This window comes from Xenopus laevis, chromosome 5S (assembly GCF_017654675.1).
Source record: "Xenopus laevis strain J_2021 chromosome 5S, Xenopus_laevis_v10.1, whole genome shotgun sequence".
Classification (NCBI taxonomy): Eukaryota; Metazoa; Chordata; class Amphibia; order Anura; family Pipidae; genus Xenopus; species Xenopus laevis.
In genome coordinates this window covers 82,740,407-82,761,031 of record NC_054380.1, presented here as the reverse complement: position 1 = coordinate 82,761,031, position 20,625 = coordinate 82,740,407, and the positions used below count along the sequence as shown (strand labels likewise).

Sequence of the window (20,625 nt, the reverse complement as noted above, 5' to 3'; positions counted from 1 at the left end):
TTTGACTTGAACAGTGACCTAACTATAGATGAAGCTGCCAGAGTTGCTTGGATTGTGGGGTTGACTTAATTTATAGCATAAACATCCCCCCTTCCCAGCCTTCTTTTCTTCTGTAGATATTTGTGCACCTGCAAGGGAGCAGGGTTGCACACACCAACAGTGGGGGCTGAGAGATGCAGGTAGGAGTCCTTGTCCTTTGAAGTTCTCCAGCAACTCAATAGGCAGATATTTACAACATTAGGATGGCACCAGACATTGCCTTGCACTGCAAACACTGTAGCTCATTAGGTGCAAGTCAGTTGTGTGAGTAGACACACAAAGGGAACCCAGAAAGTAACTTCTCCTCAAGACTGGAGTTAATTCTGGGCCTCTCTTGGGCTATGATTCATAATCTTTAAGCCTTGCATGAAATTCTTCAAAGAAGGTGGAACCAGCAAGAAGCATGTGTAAATGCATGTACCTTTGTGAAGTGAACATGTACCACTCTTTTTGACATGAGTTCATTTAGTTGGGCATATGTACAAAAGGTACATAAACACTATATAACCTTCCCAAAAAAATATACATTAATGATTCCACAGACTGAAAGGAAACAATTTCACTAGAAAGAACCATTTCCCAGCCTTCGTTCAGGCAGACAGTGTAATGCAACCCCACCCTCACCTTCTTCCATTGTGAAGTGATGGATTCTGTGATTTGGAGGCCCTCTGCTTTTCATAGTGGGTTGATCATAAATTTTCTGCAAAGTAGAGGGACTTCAAGTTCCATTATCCATCACTTCACAATAGAACAAGGTAAGGGACTGGTCTGTGAGCCTAAGGTTGTGGGAAACAGTCCCTGCAGCACAGGCAAGCTATCATGGTTTCTTATTAGTCTGCAGAAGCAAATGAGTCTGTGGAAAGATATTTATATTTATTTCTGGAAGTTCAGACAGTGTTCATGCAGTTTTTTTTTATAGAAGCCCAACTGATTGAGCTCATGTCAAAAGGATATATTGTCCCTTTAAAAAAGCACAGCATTGTGTTATTTGTATATATTGCTAAAAGGAGTGAAGAGTGACTATAATCATATATTTGTTTTCTAAAGGGTGACCAGTAAATATAGCCTGCTGCTGGGAAATTTGAGATTTATATTTTATTAGCTAGATTGTTACCATTATAAAAAAATACTAATAAAACATCTGAAATGATTGGAAGTTTGAAGTTATTATGAAGAGTTTGGCGGAACATTGCCTACAACTAAAAAATTGCAGTCATTCTTTGCTTTCAACCACTACACATCGATATCTTGAACTTGAGAAGTCAAGGAATCAGCTGTAGCCTCAAAGCTCATAATTATGTTCAAGGCAGCTAACAATTCATCAAAAGGGTGACTGAAAGATGTGATCAAAAGTGGTCAAAGTACATCAAAGATGTCCAATATGGACACAGGCAAGAAAAAATGTATTAGCAGCTCCTGACTAAATTAGCCCTCTATGCATTGCCACTAACTTAAAAGAGGGGTTTTCAAAAATAAGTGGCTCAGCTGCAGAAACACAAAGCACTCAAATGAATTTACTCTCAAAGTTCCAAACACCTGAATCATTGAGGAACAGATATAGAAAATGCAAACACAAATTATAACCCACACTTTTCTTTCACGTGAAAATCAGAAGCAGAATAGTCTGATGATTGGGAAATTTAAATATGTTATTAAAGGAGTAGTCTAAAAATGGCACTGAAGACAATGTAGGAAATGATTTCCACACATTTTGAAAACGTTATACACTATAATGTTTGCTTAACAATTTTTCTACTCTACATGCAACTATTGCTTTATTCTCTAAATTAAATGCCTCTTATACTGACAAATTATGAGGTCTACTAATGGAATATGGTCAGGACTGTGTTTATTTGTAGACACTGCAGATTTAGTCTGGAAGTATCTGGCAGTGGCGGGTGGAGATGGCGGTAATGGGCTGCGACAGGCAGAAATGATGTAATACAACTCAATTTACATCACTTCTGCGCCTGCTCATTACTTCATTACTTTCTGCACATTCACCAGTGGGCCACTCAAGTCCAGTCCCTAGAGTTGCCAAAATACAGCACTGAATATGGCGCCATTGCTAGTTATTGGCAAATGGCACAGTAAAGCAGTAGGGCACCTTGCACAAACCTTGAACAAACCCTTTTTAAATAGGTTGACATGATACTATTTTCTATTATACTATTATAGAATATTATCAGTGATGGGCGAATTTATTCGGCAGGCGTGAATTTGCTGTGAATTCCGGCGATTCGCATCGAAAATTCGCTGGCGCCAGAAAAAAATGGATGCCGGCTTCTGTTTTTTTGGTCGCCAGCGCATTTTCACCAAAAACAGATGCCAGCGTCCAAAAAAACGACACTGGCGTCAAAAACTAGACGCTGGCGCAGTTTCGCAAATTTTTCTCAGTGAAACGGCCCAAATTCGCCCTTCACTGAATATTATATATTCTACTATTTTATTATGCTACATTTGGGGATAAAGTTAAAGGAATTTTCATATATCGCTATCATAATAGTTGATGCAATTACTTTAAAGAGATACTATCATGATTTGTATGGTGTCGTTTTTATTTCTAAATTACACTATTTATACTGCAAATAATTCATTCTACTACAGTATGTAAATTTCTATTCATAACTAGGGATGTAACGAACGTCGGAAAAAAAGTTCGCGAACATATTCGCGAACTTGCGTCAAAAATGCGAACGGTTCGCGAACGTCGCGAACCCCATAGACTTTAATGGGAAGGCGAATTTTAAAAGCTATAAAAGACATTTCTGGCCAGAAAAATGATTTTAAAGTTGTTTAAAGGGTGCAACGACCTGGACAGTGGCATGCCAGAGGGGGATCAAGGGCAAAAATGTATCTGAAAAATACATTGTTGACACAGCGCTGCGTTTTGTGCTGTAAAGGGCAGAAATCACACTACATTTCTAAACTTGTGTAATAAACTGCTTTAAAACGTCCAGCGTCTACATGCCAATCAAGTCGTGTAAAGGTTACAGCCTGTTCACACGCAAAGACGAAACGCGGCGCTTACTGCAACGCAAAAAAACGCAAAGAGCTTTAATGAATGATACCATCAAGTGAGCAAATAATAGTTGTTAATTACTAGTTGAGCTTGTCACCTCCAGGATGTTCGTCCTGTTGGTGGCAATATTTCTGTAGTGGTGTGTTTAGCAGTCACCGTGCTTGTGCGCACGTGCACGGTCAGGCAGAGGTAATTCAATGTACAGTGAAGCAAACCAAAAAACACAGATTCTGCAGTGTGGGCCCAGTTTTGGTCTACTTTATTGATCACCTGCGGTGACCATAAAAGATGCGATTTTGCCACTGTTGCAGAACCCTGAAAAATTAGGCATGTGTACTTTCCTGAAAAATTATGTTTTTTTTGTCGCAGCCACTGAAGCACAGAGGCCAGAAACAATATGCCATATAAATGCTGAAAATATTAATTTTTTTTTGTCGCAGCCACTGCAGCACAGAGGCCAGAAAAAATATGCCATATAAATGCTAACAATATAAAAAAATGTTGTCACAGCCACTGAAGCACAGAGGCCAGAAACAATATGCCATATAAATGCTGAAAATATTCCTTTTTTTTGTCACAGCCACTGAAGCACAGAGGCCAGAAACAATATGCCATATAAATGCTGAAAATATTCCTTTTTTTTTTGTCACAGCCACTGAAGCACAGAGGCCAGAAACAATATGCCATATAAATGCTGAAAATATTCCTTTTTTTTGTCACAGCCACTGAAGCACAGAGGCCAGAAACAATATGCCATATAAATGCTGAAAATATTCCTTTTTTTTTTTGTCACAGCCACTGAAGCACAGAGGCCAGAAAAAATATGCCATATAAATGCTGAAAAAATTCATTTTTTTTTGTCACAGCCACTGAAGCACAGAGGCCAGAAAAACTCAGGATTTACCTGCATTCAAATTAAACCAGTAGGGTTTGCACCCTAGTTTGTAACGGTGGTGGAGGGAGGAGGACGCTAAAGGACAGCTGTGTGTGGAGTCATGAGGCGTGCAGAGAAGGACAGCTGCATGGGGAGTCAGAATCAGAAACTCAGAACAAGTCTTCCGGCGTGCAGTAACCCTCCGAGATCCACCCCTCATTCATTTTAATAAAGGTCAGGTAATCCACACTTTTGTGACCTAGGCGAGTTCTCTTCTCAGTTACAATCCCTCCTGCTGCACTGAAGGTCCTTTCTGAGAGGACACTTGAGGCGGGGCAAGACAAGAGGTTCATGGCAAATTGTGACAGCTCTGGCCACAGATCAAGCCTGCGCACCCAGTAGTCCAGGGGTTCATCGCTCCTCAGAGTGTCGATATCTGCAGTTAATGCCAGGTAGTCCGCTACCTGCCGGTCGAGGCGTTCTTTGAGGGTGGATCCAGAAGGGTTCTGCCGCTGCCTTGGACAAAAAAACATTTGCATGTCTGACATTACAGAGTGGCCAAAGTGCTTTGTCCTTGCAGGTGCGCTCGTGGCAGGATTACTGGCACCTCTGCCCCTGGAATGTTGATGAGTTCCTGAAGTGACATCACCCTTAAAAGCATTGTACATGTTTTGCAGGCTGGTTTGTAAATGCAGCATCCTTTCAGACTTGTGGTATGTTGGTAACATTTCTGCCACTTTATGCTTGTACCGAGGGTCTAGTAGAGTCGCGACCCAGTACAGGTCCTTCTCCTTAAGCCTCTTGATACGGGGGTCCTTCAACAGGCATGACAGCATGAAAGACCCCATCCTCACAAGGTTGGATGCAGAGGTATCCATCTCCGCTTCCTCGTTATCAAGGACTGCATCATCCACGGTCTCCTCCCCCCAGCCACGTACAAGACCAGGGGTCCCCAAAAGGTCACCACTAGCCCCCTGGGAAGCCTGCTCCTGTTGGTCCTCCTCCTCCACAAAGCCACCTTCCTCCTCTGACTCCACTTCTGACACCTCTCCCTGCGTTGCAGCAGGTGCCTGGGTTCGTTCTGGTGATTCCGACCAGAAATCGTGCGCTTCCTGCTCCTCGTCACGCTGGTCTACAGCCTCATCTGTCACTCGTCGCACGGCACGCTCCAGGAAGAAAGCAAAGGGTATTAGGTTGCTGATGGTGCCTTCGGTGCGACTGACCATATTTGTAACCTCTTCAAAAGGGCGCATGAGCCTGCAGGCATCGCGCATAAGCACCCAGTAACGGGGTAAAAAAATCCCCAGCTCTGCAGATCCAGTCCTACCACCCAGTTCAAACAGGTATTCGTTGACGGCTCTTTGTTGTTGCAGCAGACGTTCCAACATGAGGAGCGTTGAATTCCAGCGAGTCTGGCTGTCGCAAATCAAACGCCTGACTGGCATGTTGTACCGCTGCTGAATGTCAGCAAGGCGTGCCATGGCTGTGTAGGACCGTCTGAAATGGGCCGACACCTTCCTGGACTGCCTGAGAACGTCCTGGAATCCTGGGTACTTCGAGACAAAACGTTGGACTATTAAATTCAGAACATGTGCCATGCAGGGCACATGTGTTAAATTGCCCAGTCTCAGTGCTGCCAACAGATTGCTTCCGTTGTCACACACCACTTTTCCGATCTTCAGTTGGTGTGGGGTCAGCCACCGATCGGCCTGTGACTGCAGAGATGACAGGAGTACAGATCCGGTATGGTTTCTGCTTTCCAGGCACGTCATCCCCAAGACAGCATGACAACGGCGTACCTGGCACGTCGAATAGCCTAGGGGGAGCTGGGGGTGCAAGGTGTGGAGGAGGAGGACCCAGCAGCAGAGGACGAAGAAGAGGAAGAAGACGAGGTAGAGAGCGAAGGAGGAGTAGAGGTGGTGGCAGAACCGCGTGCAATCCGTGGCGGTGACACCAACTCCACTGTTGTTGTTGAGCCACACATTCCCTGCTTCCCAGCCATTACCAAGTTCACCCAGTGGGCAGTGTAGGTGACATACCTGCCCTGACCATGCTTGGAGGACCATGCGTCAGTAGTCATATGGACCTTTGGCCCAACACTAAGTGACAGAGATGCGGTGACTTGGCTCTGCACATGGTGGTACAGGTGTGGTATTCCCTTTTTTGAAAAAAAATTGCTGCTGGGTACCTTCCACTGCGGTGTCCCAATTGCTACAAATTTGCGGAAGGCCTCAGAGTCCACCAGCTGGTATGGTAAAAGCTGGCGGGCTAAGAGTGCGGACAAGCCAGCTGTCAGACGCCGGGCAAGGGGGTGACTCGCAGACATTGGCTTCTTACGCTCAAACATGGCCCTCACAGAAACTTGGCTGGGGGCAGATGACTGGGAATGGGAACTGGTGGTCAAGGTGGAAGGCGGAGTGGAGGGTGGTTCAGACGGGTCAAGGACAGCAGAGGTAGAGCAGTAAGATGCTGGACCAGAAGGAGGGTGGCTTTTAGTTTGCCTGTTGCCTTTGAGGTGTTGCTCCCAAAGTGCTTTGTGCTTGCCGTTCATGTGCCTTCGCATAGAAGTTGTACCTATGTGGCTGTTGGGCTTCCCAAGACTCAGTTTCTGACTGCACTCATTGCAAATGACAACGCTTTTGTCAGAGGCACACACATTAAAAAAATCCCACACTGCTGACCTTTTTGAGGCTGGCAATCTGGCGGTAACAGTAGAAGTCGGCGGCGTTGGCGGCAATGGTGGGTGCGTTGGCCGGCTGACCACAGGTGCCGATACATGTTGTTGCCCTACTGTTCCCTGCGAGCTGTCCTCCCTGCTTCTTCTAAGTCTTATTCTCCTCCTGCCTCTCTGACTCTCCGTCTCTCCATCTGAACTATCCTCCTCTTGCTCTCTTCTACTGGGCACCCACAAAACATCAATCTCCTCATCCTCATTCTCCTCAGATGCATCAATTTCTTCTGACAGCTCACAGAAGGAAGCAGCAGCGGGGACCTCCTCATCACTCATTATGTCCATCTCTGTTGTGTTCTCTGCCAGAATTAAATCTGGTGTAACGTCCTCATCTCCTTCATCTTCTTCTGCGAATAATGGTTGCGCATCACTCAGTTCAAGAAACTCATGTGAAAATAACTCCTCTGACTCCAGTGAAGAAGGGGCGCCGGTGGTGGAGGAAGTGTTACGTGGGGTGGCCATAGCAGTGGAGGATGAGGATGTTGTGGTAAAGTTAGAAACGGTAGAGGATGGGGTGTGCTGTGTAAGCCAGTCAACTACCTCTTCAGCATTTTGGGAGTTCAGGGTCATTGCCTTTTTAAAACTGGGCAATTTCCTAGGGCCACAGGATAGCATAACAGCACGGCCCCTAGTGCCTCTGCGTGGCGGCCTGCCTTTGCCTGGCATTATTTTTAAAACAACAACAACAACTCAGGTGGTGTTTCTGGAGACGGTATTATTATTGATATTTAGACAGAATGTGAACAAGCTCACACAGCTAGATGGGAGTTGTTTGAAAATGAAGAACACACTGGGCAAACAAGGCCTACAAGGTCAACGTATACACTTCTACAGCAGTGGATACGGAATATATTATTGCTGCCTGAAAAACGTCACTCGGGTGGTGTTTCTGGAGACGGTATTATTATTGATATTTAGACAGAATGTGAACAAGCTCACACAGCTAGATGGGAGTTGTTTGAAAATGAAGAACACACTGGGCAAACAAGGCCTACAAGGTCAACGTATACACTTCTACAGCAGTGGATACGGAATATATTATTGCTGCCTGAAAAACGTCACTCGGGTGGTGTTTCTAGAGACGGTATTATTATTGATATTTAGACAGAATGTGAACAAGCTCACACAGCTAGATGGGAGTTGTTTGAAAATGAAGAACACACTGGGCAAACAAGGCCTACAAGTTCAACGTATACACTTCTACAGCAGTGGATACGGAATATATTATTGCTGCCTGAAAAACGTCACTCGGGTGGTGTTTCTGGAGACGGTATTATTATTGATATTTAGACAGAATGTGAACAAGCTCACACAGCTAGATGGGAGTTGTTTGAAAATGAAGAACACACTGGGCAAACAAGGCCTACAAGGTCAACGTATACACTTCTACAGCAGTGGATACGGAATATATTATTGCTGCCTGAAAAACGTCACCCGGGTGGTGTTTCTAGAGACGGTATTATTATTGATATTTAGACAGAATGTGAACAAGCTCACACAGCTAGATGGGAGTTGTTTGAAAATGAAGAACACACTGGGCAAACAAGGCCTACAAGGTCAACGTATACACTTCTACAGCAGTGGATACGGAATATATTATTGCTGCCTGAAAAACGTCACTCGGGTGGTGTTTCTAGAGACGGTATTATTATTGATATTTAGACAGAATGTGAACAAGCTCACACAGCTAGATGGGAGTTGTTTGAAAATGAAGAACACACTGGGCAAACAAGGCCTACAAGGTCAACGTATACACTTCTACAGCAGTGGATACGGAATATATTATTGCTGCCTGAAAAACGTCACTCGGGTGGTGTTTCTAGAGACGGTATTATTATTGATATTTAGACAGAATGTGAACAAGCTCACACAGCTAGATGGGAGTTGTTTGAAAATGAAGAACACACTGGGCAAACAAGGCCTACAAGGTCAACGTATACACTTCTACAGCAGTGGATACGGAATATATTATTGCTGCCTGAAAAACGTCACTCGGGTGGTGTTTCTGGAGACGGTATTATTATTGATATTTAGACAGAATGTGAACAAGCTCACACAGCTAGATGGGAGTTGTTTGAAAATGAAGAACACACTGGGCAAACAAGGCCTACAAGGTCAACGTATACACTTCTACAGCAGTGGATACGGAATATATTATTGCTGCCTGAAAAACGTCACTCGGGTGGTGTTTCTGGAGATGGTATTATTATTGATATTTAGACAGAATGTGAACAAGCTCACACAGCTAGATGGTTGTTGTTTGAAGAACACACTGGGCAAATAATGCCTGCAAGTGCACTACTATTGGTGCACTACTATGAAGAACAGCAACAGCACTGTACACGTTAAAGAACAGTAAGATAAGTAAAAGAAAAAAAAATATATGTATATTAAAAAAAAAAAAATTCTCGGGTTGCTGCTGCTGAACTACTAGGAGCAGCACAGCAGCACACCAGTCCCACTCCCCAACACAGCTAGACTAATAGCACTGGGCTGTTAAAGTAGCAAAGTAAAACAACAAAAAAGAAAATAAAAGCAGTCCTTACAAGGACTATTGGGTTATTACAGCAGTCAGCAGATGAGATCAGAAGAGATCAGTGCCCACAGCAGGCAGCTACTTACAGAGCACTGCAGTAGAAGGTAGATTACTAGCCAGCAAAGCTACCTAACCTAAAATGTCCCTCAAATCCCTGCAGACTTCTGTCCCTCCAATACAGAGCAGTATCAAGTAGATTACTAGCCAGCAAACTTACTATCAACTGTCCCTCAAAGAAATCAGTGAAATCAGTAACAGCTCTCTCCCTACACTAGCTCTTGCAAGCACACACAGGCAGAATGAAAAAACGCTGCAGGGCTTCAGTTTATATATGGAAGGGGAGTGGTCCAGGGGGTGTGGGGGTGGTCCAGGAGGGAGAGCTTCCTGATTGGCTGCCATGTATCTGCTGGTCTGGGGTGAGAGGTCAAAAAAAAGCGCCAGGTAAGGCGAACCCAAAATGGCGAACGTCGCGCGACGTTCGCGAACATTCGGCGAGCGCGAACAGTCGATGTTCGCGCGAACAAGTTCGCCGGCGAACGGTCCGCGACATCCCTATTCATAACAAGTATCTTTTTTTTTAGTTGTAATATTGGTGTGTGGGCAGCCATCTTAGGTAATTTTGCCTGGTCATGTGCTTTCAGAAATTGCCAGTTCTGCACAATGGAACTGCTTTCTGACAGACTATTGTTTCTCCTACTCAGTGTAACTGAAGGAGTCACAGTGGGACATGGATTTTTACTATTGAGTGCTTTTCTTCCAGGGAGCTGTCTACCAGGGAGCTGTTATCTGGTTACCTATATATATATATATATATATATATATAGAGAGAGAGTAATGGACGCACACCTTCAAAATGGTGTAAATGTGGGTGCCAGTCTAGAAAAAATCCAATAGGCAATGCAAAATGACGGCACACCAAGGAGTTGCAACAAAACAAAAGATTTGAAAATAAAGGAGGTTTATTAGGACTGAACCAACGTTTCAGTTCCTCACAGGAACTTTCATCAGGGAGTGAAAAGCATGGTGCACAGTGGGACGCTTATATTCAACTTAAGGCGCCAAAATTGGTTGCTAGGCAACCCATGTGTAAACAGAAACCGCAATGGTGGCACCTAGTAGTGAAGTGTGGGGAATTAAAACGAAACCGCATAGCGATACTTTCCAATATCCTACCTCATTAGCCATGGCAAGCCGCCTCTACATTGCGCTGATCGTGATTCTCAATATGTGGCTATGGCAAGACTTGGTCCTCGTCCAGGGTCCTGTAGGTTGTGTGCGTATCGCGGCTGCAGGCACTGAGGGGGCGGGGCTAAGTACGTCATGCGCCTACTTGCGCGTCCTTGTACATTGCAGGCCATACAGATTGACAGCAGGGAGCCGTAACCAACATTGCTACATGGTAGCAACGGTGGCGCTCCCCTGCTGCTCTCCCAGAATACGGACACAGCAAAATAAGAGTGTGTGAGCTGCGAGTTAACGCAGGACAACACATCCATATTGCATTTAGTCTTGCTGGGTATTGATATGCCAATATTTGCCCCCACTTAAACCTCACGCTCATCAGGACAGGATAAGGAACCAGAGTTAGCCAATAGCAATTTACAGTCTATCGGGGGTATTGCCCATGGGATCATAATGCCAGGCTAAATCATGGGACAGGTGGAAAGAAAAAATACATCTAGCGGCCAAAAACTGTGAACATAAAAAATTTTGATGTTAAAAGATAACTAACACAGTGACTAGAGACAATAAGATACAGTTTGTACAAACATCCAAGAACTCCCATACTATACACATTACCCAAAATTCATAAATCCCTTTCGGCCCCACCAGGAAGACCAATCATCTCCGCCATCGGCTCCCTCTACCAATCTATTTCTACCTATGTAGACTTTCATCTACAACCAATCGTACAGTCTATGGCATCTTACACACAAGATTCCAGTCATGTTATCAGACGATTGCAGGAACTACAGTGTATTCCCCCTAACAGCATATTAGTAACAATGGATGTGAAGAGTCTCTACACTGTCATTCCACACGATCAAGGGATCCAAGCATGCAGAGAAGCACTCATCACTGCACCATCAAAACTTGTACCTACAGAATTCCTTATACAACTCCTTGAATTGACTCTGTCTAGGAATTTCTTTAGATTTGAGAAGTCCTTCTACCTACAAGTATCCGGGACGGCTATGGGAAGTGCACTAGCTCCCTCGTATGCAAACATTTATATGCTAAATTTTGAACGTTTGCACATTCTTCCAATGATTGGCTTGTCTATACTTACCTACTTTCGGTATATCGACGACCTGTTCATGATATGGGTCGATACACAGGAGGCCCTCCAGTCATTTCATCAACACCTGGATGACCTAAATAGTCCAATCAAACTTACCATCAATTATGACATGGAGAAGATTGACTTTCTGGATTTGAACATTTTTATCAAAGACTCTAAACTAGGCACCAGGCTGTATAGGAAACCGACGGATCGCAACTCTATACTGCATGCCTCCAGCAACCATCCGCCAGCTACAATCCGGGGCATCCCATACTCCCAATTTCTCAGAGTGATACGCAACAACAACATAAGAGAAACAGCTGAAACACAACTTCGTGACATGTTTAATCGGTTTCTTGAAAGAGGGTATTCAGAGGATCTCCTATACAGACAATTGGACAAAGCTCTACAACATACCCAAAGGGACCTCCTGGCAAAAAAACAGCAAAGGATGGTTACAGATACTCCATTGATATTCACCACTACTTTTTCTGCTGCATCTAAACATCTCACCTCTAGTATTAACAAACATTGGCCCATGCTCGGTATGGATGAATCTCTTTCACTATATGCAAACAAGAAACCAATGATGGGGTTCCGAAGAGGCAAATCTCTCAAAGACCTATTGGTGCGGACTGACTTCAAAGGCATTAAGACTTCGGCAACAGATTGGCTGTCACAAACAAATAAAAAACCAGGATGCTACAAATGTCCAAACTGTGTTACATGCAGAAGCTTACTTACAGGCCCCGACTTTCCTCATCCTCACACTGGCAAGAGGATTAAGATAAGAGAGAGATTAAGCTGCACCTCTACATATATTGTGTACATCATTTCGTGCCCTTGTGGCAAATACTATGTTGGGAAAACATGCACCACTCTCCGTGAGAGAATCAGCAACCACCGTTCCGCCATCAGCAAAGCATGGAAGGAAGGAAAAGCCATGCAACCCGTGGCAAAACACTTCCTAGTGGAAGGCCATACCCTACCGACATTTAGGTGCATGGCTATAGACTACCAACCTCCTTTGGAAAGAGGAGGGGATCGGGCGCAAGCCTTACTGAGAAGAGAATCCAGGTGGATCCATTCACTAGACACTGTATCTCCTCGTGGCTTAAATGAAACACTCCCTCTGGGATGTTTCTTATGAACTTATTCACCAACACCCTACGGACTCCGTTATATTGACTGTCATGATATCATCTGTTTGTACAAACTGTATCTTATTGTCTCTAGTCACTGTGTTAGTTATCTTTTAACATCAAAATTTTTTATGTTCACAGTTTTTGGCCGCTAGATGTATTTTTTCTTTCCACCTGTCCCATGATTTAGCCTGGCATTATGATCCCATGGGCAATACCCCCGATAGACTGTAAATTGCTATTGGCTAACTCTGGTTCCTTATCCTGTCCTGATGAGCGTGAGGTTTAAGTGGGGGCAAATATTGGCATATCAATACCCAGCAAGACTAAATGCAATATGGATGTGTTGTCCTGCGTTAACTCGCAGCTCACACACTCTTATTTTGCTGTGTCCATATTCTGGGAGAGCAGCAGGGGAGCGCCACCGTTGCTACCATGTAGCAATGTTGGTTACGGCTCCCTGCTGTCAATCTGTATGGCCTGCAATGTACAAGGACGCGCAAGTAGGCGCATGACGTACTTAGCCCCGCCCCCTCAGTGCCTGCAGCCGCGATACGCACACAACCTACAGGACCCTGGACGAGGACCAAGTCTTGCCATAGCCACATATTGAGAATCACGATCAGCGCAATGTAGAGGCGGCTTGCCATGGCTAATGAGGTAGGATATTGGAAAGTATCGCTATGCGGTTTTGTTTTAATTCCCCACACTTCACTACTAGGTGCCACCATTACGGTTTCTGTTTACACATGGGTTGCCTAGCAACCAATTTTGGCGCCTTAAGTTGAATATAAGCGTCCCACTGTGCACCATGCTTTTCACTCCCTGATGAAAGTTCCTGTGAGGAACTGAAACGTTGGTTCAGTCCTAATAAACCTCCTTTATTTTCAAATCTTTTGTTTTGTTGCAACTCCTTGGTGTGCCGTCATTTTGCATTGCCTATATATATATATATATTTATATATATATATATATATATATATATATATATATATATATATATATATATATATATATATATATATATGGAACCTGCTATTCGGAATGATAGGGACCTTGGGTTTCCTGGATAAGAGGTCTTTTGGTAATTTGGATCTCCATACCTTAAGTCTACTAAAAAAATACTTTAAACAATAGTTAAACTCAATAGGATTATTTTGCCTCCAATAAATATTAATTATTTCTTAGTAAGGATGAAGTACAAGGAATTTATATTTTAAATTTGAAGCCTTCCTGTAATTTGGAGCTTTCTGTATAATGGGTTTCCAGATAAAGATCCCATACCTGTATGTGCATGTATGGGGCCCAAGGTAAAAACCCTCAGAGAAGCCAATATTCAGACAAATATACTCATATATTTTTCTTTTATTATTTTCACAATATAATATAATACCAATATTTGGCTATAAAATACGTACATCATCCTATGTATTTACTGTTAATCCAAATGAAAACCCAGCACTTCTTATATTGATTGAATAGTTCAGTATATCAGCTGATGAACTGTGTGAACCTTCTACATTATTCCATCTTCTAGTATAAGGTAACATAATAAAGTTATTTGGCACCTTGTCATTGTATAGCATTATCCATCAATATAGGATTAATTCTATATAGTCAGCAAACTGTTTAATGTCAGTGTAAATATCAATGTTAATAATGTCTCCTGTTGGATCACACATGGATATTAGAATGATCACCAAGAACCAATGGATGATAGACTATAACGTTAACATTTGTAATTAAAATTGCACCAGGGCTCTTGTTACTGTGCACCTACAGTATGACTAAGATTTAATGATTTTACTGTTCTTCACCTTTTTAACTCTTTTATTTTCCAAAACAAGAAATGTCTTAAACAAAGCCTTTTCTGATTTTCTTGTATTGTCTTTAAATGAACAAACTCCTTAGCCTATAATTAACAACATCTGCATTTTTATATTCTGATTAGGGTCACCACTGTATTATTTGTAATCTTGGTAACAATGAAAGATTAATGGAGCTTTAGTGTTCCAACTGATGTTGTGTACAATAATTACATTTTAATACAGTATCTCTAAACATAATCCAGTAAAAGCAAAAATGTAATATATTCAAACATTTTGTTTGGAATGTCGGAACTCAGCTCTATCCCACTGACTTTCTTTCAACATTTTAATATTTATTTTATAATCTTTTTGTGTGTGTGCACAACTTGGTGTGCTTGTGTGTTGTAATCAATCAACAGAGCTAACGTCATTCTTCTTTCACTCCAGTGGTATCCTTTTGTGTTTTGTACCTGGAGAAAATTATTTCAGAAAGGTAACATATCAAAGTAAATGCTTTTTGTTATAGTAAATTTCTTTGAAGATGATATGTCTTTGAAGATTTAATAATAAAGGTTGTAGATACAGCATGAAATCGAGTACAGACCAAAAAATTATAAATATGCAATGAGGCTCTATTTGTTACATGCAGATTTAGACCAACTAATTAAGTTTCTTGTTTGCATAACTATATTACATTCATAGTGCGTTATACAGCAATGTCTGTGTTAAAAGGAAAATCTGCATTTATTTTTTCCATTTTCATTTTTTTTGTAATTAACAAGAATTAAACATATAATGATTTTTCTATTGTAGAGATTTTTCTTTCTTTTGCTTTTATAGTGACATTATAGGAAAATCTGAGCTTTGCCCGCAAAGGTAATTTTCAGGAAAATGTAATAATAAATAACCATTAAAAACCCTAGTGGGATAGATCGGAGTTTGTAGCAGCCGATATTGAGATAAATTCGGACCTTGATAAATAACCTCCTAAGTCTATATAAAATCTACCTAACTGCTAGTTGATCCAGAAGAAAAACATCACCTTTTGAAGCCTTTCCAATTCCTTCCTGACTCCAAGATGGCAATCATACCAGTCCCTGGATCAACTTTTACTATGAGCTATATATGTGTGTAGCGCTATAGTAAACTGACTTGTGCTAGGACAGTTTAGCTACTTTCCTTGGTGGGCTGAGACCACCGATGAGCTCACTTTCTCAGGGGTAAGCCCTCGCAGCGGGGTGGAGGCAAGGGTGTAGTGTAACTGTAACCTGATGCGATAGCACAATGATGGGCGCCAGTAGTTCTTTAACAGTTGAACAAAGAACAGTATTTATTGAACAATAGCACAGAGATCATTTAGCACATTGATCCACTATGGAGTATAGAACATACACAGCAGCATAAAGGAAGCATATACTCACAGCACGTATAGGCTGAATCTCCACAGGCTAGGGAATATACAGCAGAGAGTAAGTTGACAGAATGTGATGGGTATTGCCCAGTTTTCAGGATAATCACAGTTGAATGGAAGAGAGCAGCACAACACCAATTTGTTGCAGGTGGGGAGCTTCCCCATTTATTTTTCACCACCAAAAAATCCATTCAACTGTGATTACTATGATTGACGTGTGCCGACCGTCTAGAGAGTTTTTGCACCATCTAGCAGGAATTGTCATAGGAAAGGCGAGGGAAGTGCGGAAATTTACACATTTGGACACCAGTTTTCAGGATACCTTCCAGTGGCAGACTAGGGGAACTCCTGACATCCCTATCTCAACACTTGGTTCCTTACTCTGGGTCAGTAATACCCTGGGATCTTAATCCCTCTAATCTCCTCAGAGGAGCCTTGAGCTGCTCAACTAATTAACCTCTCTATCACTCCTAGAGTGATCTATAAAACGAGTATAGCTGTCTAATTACTAGGGCCAAGGCACCTAGGGTCAGCACTACCCATTCCCTTCCAGCCTGCTTGGTTGGGCTAAAGCAATGGACCCAGAGCACATGGTTCCTAAACCTTTTATACTCTGGCACAGTGCCTCTAGAGTACACTGTGTGAACTGCAGGGGTTACATAAGCACAAGGTCCCCATAAGGACCCACTGAGGTGTCCATATTACTAGGGATGTGCCTGTCTGTAAAGTGTAAGGGTGTCTAAGATTTTCACATCCCTACATGTGCATAACTTTACATTTATCAACGTTGAATCTCATAGTTACCTGAGGGTGTATTCCATCCAGTCCTACCTGACCCAAACTTGGCTGGCACCTTCATTTATAAACCTGAGCCTGCTCCACCCCATTCTGACATCATGAAAGGGGGTGGGGCAGGCAGGCACCTATAGATGGAGGCTGCCGGAGCCAAAAGACAGCAGAGTAAGATTGCATACAGGAATTGTGCATGTCCATTTGTATTTATCCTCCTCCTCTTAGACAGTAACCTTTGATGGAGTCCTTTCAAAACCCCATACCTCAAAGTGATGTGAGGGTTGACAGAAATTCGATCCGCACCCGACCCTAACCCACCTGCTGAATCCACCCCACTGTGAAATCATGAAAGGGGGTCTGCAGGTGTGCGCCAATAAACAAAGGCTGCTGAAAAGTAAGGGAAGGGAGAGCAGAAAAAGAGCTCAACCCAAACCCACCCGTAATATGTTTATGGAAATTCGCCTGAACCCACCTGAGCTGCAGGTCTGCACCCTGTCTCAGTTTTCACATGAAACCACTACCATCAAAATGCCAAGGCACCATCTAGTACCTTTTGAGTAATCCTATGAATAATAAAAAACAAAGATATGCCTAAAATGCATATACTGCTAGGAAATACAATAAAAATGAAATTCAAATGTTAAGATTGTTTGTTCAGAGTAGAATTTCCAGCGTGTTGCACTGTTCAATAATATTGTACCAGCATACAGTAGAGTAATTATTTGAAAATAGCAAAGAAGCCAACCCCAGAAAGAGAGTGGAAAAATTTCTATACCTTCTGTCTAGGGGTAGGCAGAAGAAGTAGCTGCCCAGCACCCCCCAATTGTTGTGCCCTAAGCAGCTGCCTCTTCTGCCTACCCCTAGTTCCAGCCCTGATCTGGAACCTTCAGCTGTTGACTTTTGTGAGTCCTTCTACTAATTATAGCAGGCCAGGCAAAATAATCACATAATCACTGTATTCTTTATACAATATGTCTTTGTAAATCTGTGTAAGTGTTATCTGTAATAATGCCTCTGACAGCAACTATGTTATAATGGAATATAAGATTAAGTAAAACCCTGTTTGATCTGTTGTTCTGAATATTTTTCTCTGATTTAACAAGAAGAAAATCATAAGCGACAGAAAAAGGTGAGAAAAACAAAACTACTATCGGTGATTGTTAGTGCTGGTTATCAGTAATTACACCCCTCAGATGTTATATATAGCATCAGTAAATATGATGATTAGAAAGTCCCCTTCCTCTTTTGCAATGTATTCTTTTGCTACATCCTCACATGAACGAGAGGCAAGCAATAGAACACATGCAATGAGATGCTAGCATGTTATAATTAGATGTTTACTCAATCCTATTGTCAGTAGAACAAACTAAATGCTAAAAGGCTATCCATAATACTATATATGTTGTATGGCATTGTAGGCAATTAACTGAACATAAGTCAGCTAAGAGAAGAAAGAGAGAATAGACACAATAGAATAAAAAAAGCAACACATCGCCTGCTTGTTTGCTGTGTTTCCCATTGGTGCTGTAACATACAGTATACTGAAAGGAAGAATGACAGAAAAAAAACCCCCTCCCCATTCTGTATAAAACATTCAGTACAAATCATTGCTTTAGATTTTATGCTTGTTGGAAATGTAACATTTTTTGTGTGAAGTTTAAGATATCAGAGTATGTGCTTGTGTGTGTACTAGCTGAAATTATGTAATTATTATATAGACCCCTTTTATGTTAAAAAGAGATAAAGTTAAATCTGGCCAACTTTCAAATGTCCTTCGTTTTTTTCTTTTTTATATTGTTTTTACATTTTTTACCTTCTTCTCCTGGCTCTTTCCAGCATTTAAAAAACGAGTGCTCTGCAAGGCTACAAATATATAGTTATTGCTACTTTTTATTACTCATTTATCTATTCAGGGCTATCCTATTCATATTTCTGCCTCTTATTGAAATCAATACATGGTGCTAGAGTAACTTGGACTCTAGAAACTTGATTGCTAAAATTGTAAACTGGAGAGCTGAAGACTAGAAAACTCAAAAACCGCCAAATAATAAAACTAGAGCTCATCTATAGTAATAACGTAAAGGGGTAGTTCATCTTCCAGTTAACTTTTCAATTGGACTGCATTATTTATTTCTAATAGTTTATGAATTAATTGCCTTCTTCTTCTGACTCTCTCCAGCTTTCAAATTGGGTCACTGACCCCATCTAAAAAAAATTGCTATGACATTTTTTTTGGATTTTTTTGTATCTTAGTAACCAAATAGCTCAAATTGCAAACTGGAGAGCTGATGAATAAAAAGCTAAACAACTCAAAAACCACAAATAATAAAAAATGAAAACCAATTGAAAATTGTCTCAGAATATTACTCTACCAGTTCATGTAAAGGTGAACAACCCTTTTAAAGGAAAACTATACCCCCAAAATTAACACTTTAGCAAGATCTTTCTGTTAATTGGCTCATGTGACCTTACATGTGGTTTGTTTGTGCGCACAGTGAATCGTACGATTTCAAGGGGCGGCCCTTATTTTTTAAAATGGCAATTTTCTATTTATGATTACCCAATGGCACATACTACTAAAAAAGTATATTATTATGATAATGGTTCATTTACATGAAGCAGGGTTTTACACATGAGCTGTTTTACTCAGTATCTTTTAATAGAGACCTACATTGTTTGGGGGGTATAGTTTTCCTTTAATGCTAACAGAACGCATAGAGTATTAGGCTAATGGCACATGGGTCGGTTTCTCCATTCAGTGTAAAAAAGCTGATCAATGGTCACAGCGAGGAGGTCTAATAAGTATTATAAAATTATGATATAAAATATAATCCACTATTCCTTCTTTTCTTAAAGATTTCATTGAATGCACCTGGAACGCAGTCTATGAATTTTACCTTTATTCCAACACTTGGCACACTTCCCTCCGAAGTACTAGTTGGAAAAGACCACAATTACAAGCCGAAAGTTGTCAGCTGTAGAAGAGAAGAAATTTCAGCAAAGGTAACCTAAAAATAACCGATTAATACCAAAAATTACAGCAAAGTTTCTGTAAATTGAAACTAATTTTTTTTTTTAAATAAATTAGCATATACTGCTTAGCCTTTTATGCTGTTCCTGTCATTACAGTCCATTTAATGCTTCATACTAATACTATAAATACAGTGTACTGTACTGACTTGACTAAATAAAGAAACAGTTCTTATTTTACCAGAAAGTAAATGTTGATTTGTGGCATAAACTTAAGTTATGTAACATCTTTATATAAAAAATTTTCAGAATATCGGGGAAATGTAAATGTGAGTTCTCTTAATATTTATTTCTCACATCTTTACTGAAACTGTATAGTAGTTCTAATGATAATTATTAGTGCTTATACACTGTAAAACATGGAAAAGCCATTTATATTTTGATAAAAAAAATGTAACAATATGTAACCTCTTTTTGGGCAGCCCCCCTGTGCCAAAGGTTATACATCACATATCTCTTACCGATGCAGGTCCTGAGTCCCCTTTGCTAAGTGAAAGGTACTCCTCTCTGGCAGTGCCTCCACCTAATGGGATCTGGGTATACACCTGCGGATGGCCCCGTTAGGAAAACATTCAAATACACAAAGTACTGTATAACAAATAACGTAACATTAAAAGCAAAGTGAAACACATTTACATTTCCATTACCCATTCCCCTGGGAATATATGCAATCCAGGATCCTGGCCCTCCATGCCAGACACAGTCCCGTAACTCCTTTGGTAGACATGAGTCTTAATTCCCTTTCCCCAAAGAGTACATTGTTCCCAGGTAGCGTTACCTGCCCCAAGTACTTTTCCCAACTGGACAAAGTGCTGTTCCCACGTGGCAGGCACACACAAAACCTGGGTCAGAACAGAAGACATCCTGGGTCCTTTCTTTACCTCTAACCTCCCCAGGCAGCATCCCCACCACACCACTGCAACACCAGGCTTAGTTTTCTTCGTTACAGGCTCAGT

The 20,625-nt window shown here is 41.6% G+C and overlaps 1 protein-coding gene across 4 annotated transcripts in view; it reads left to right on the top strand.

The window, feature by feature from the left end:
* Nucleotides 1-20,625, top strand: part of LOC121394257 (muscular LMNA-interacting protein-like) — a 131,846-nt gene that overhangs the window by 40,455 nt on the left and 70,766 nt on the right. For all 4 annotated transcript variants that reach the window (XM_041564727.1, XM_041564726.1, XM_041564725.1 and 1 more), the window contains one exon: nt 19,496-19,642. In XM_041564727.1, the coding sequence (XP_041420661.1) occupies nt 19,496-19,642 (147 nt within the window). The remainder of the gene's footprint in view (nt 1-19,495; nt 19,643-20,625) is intronic.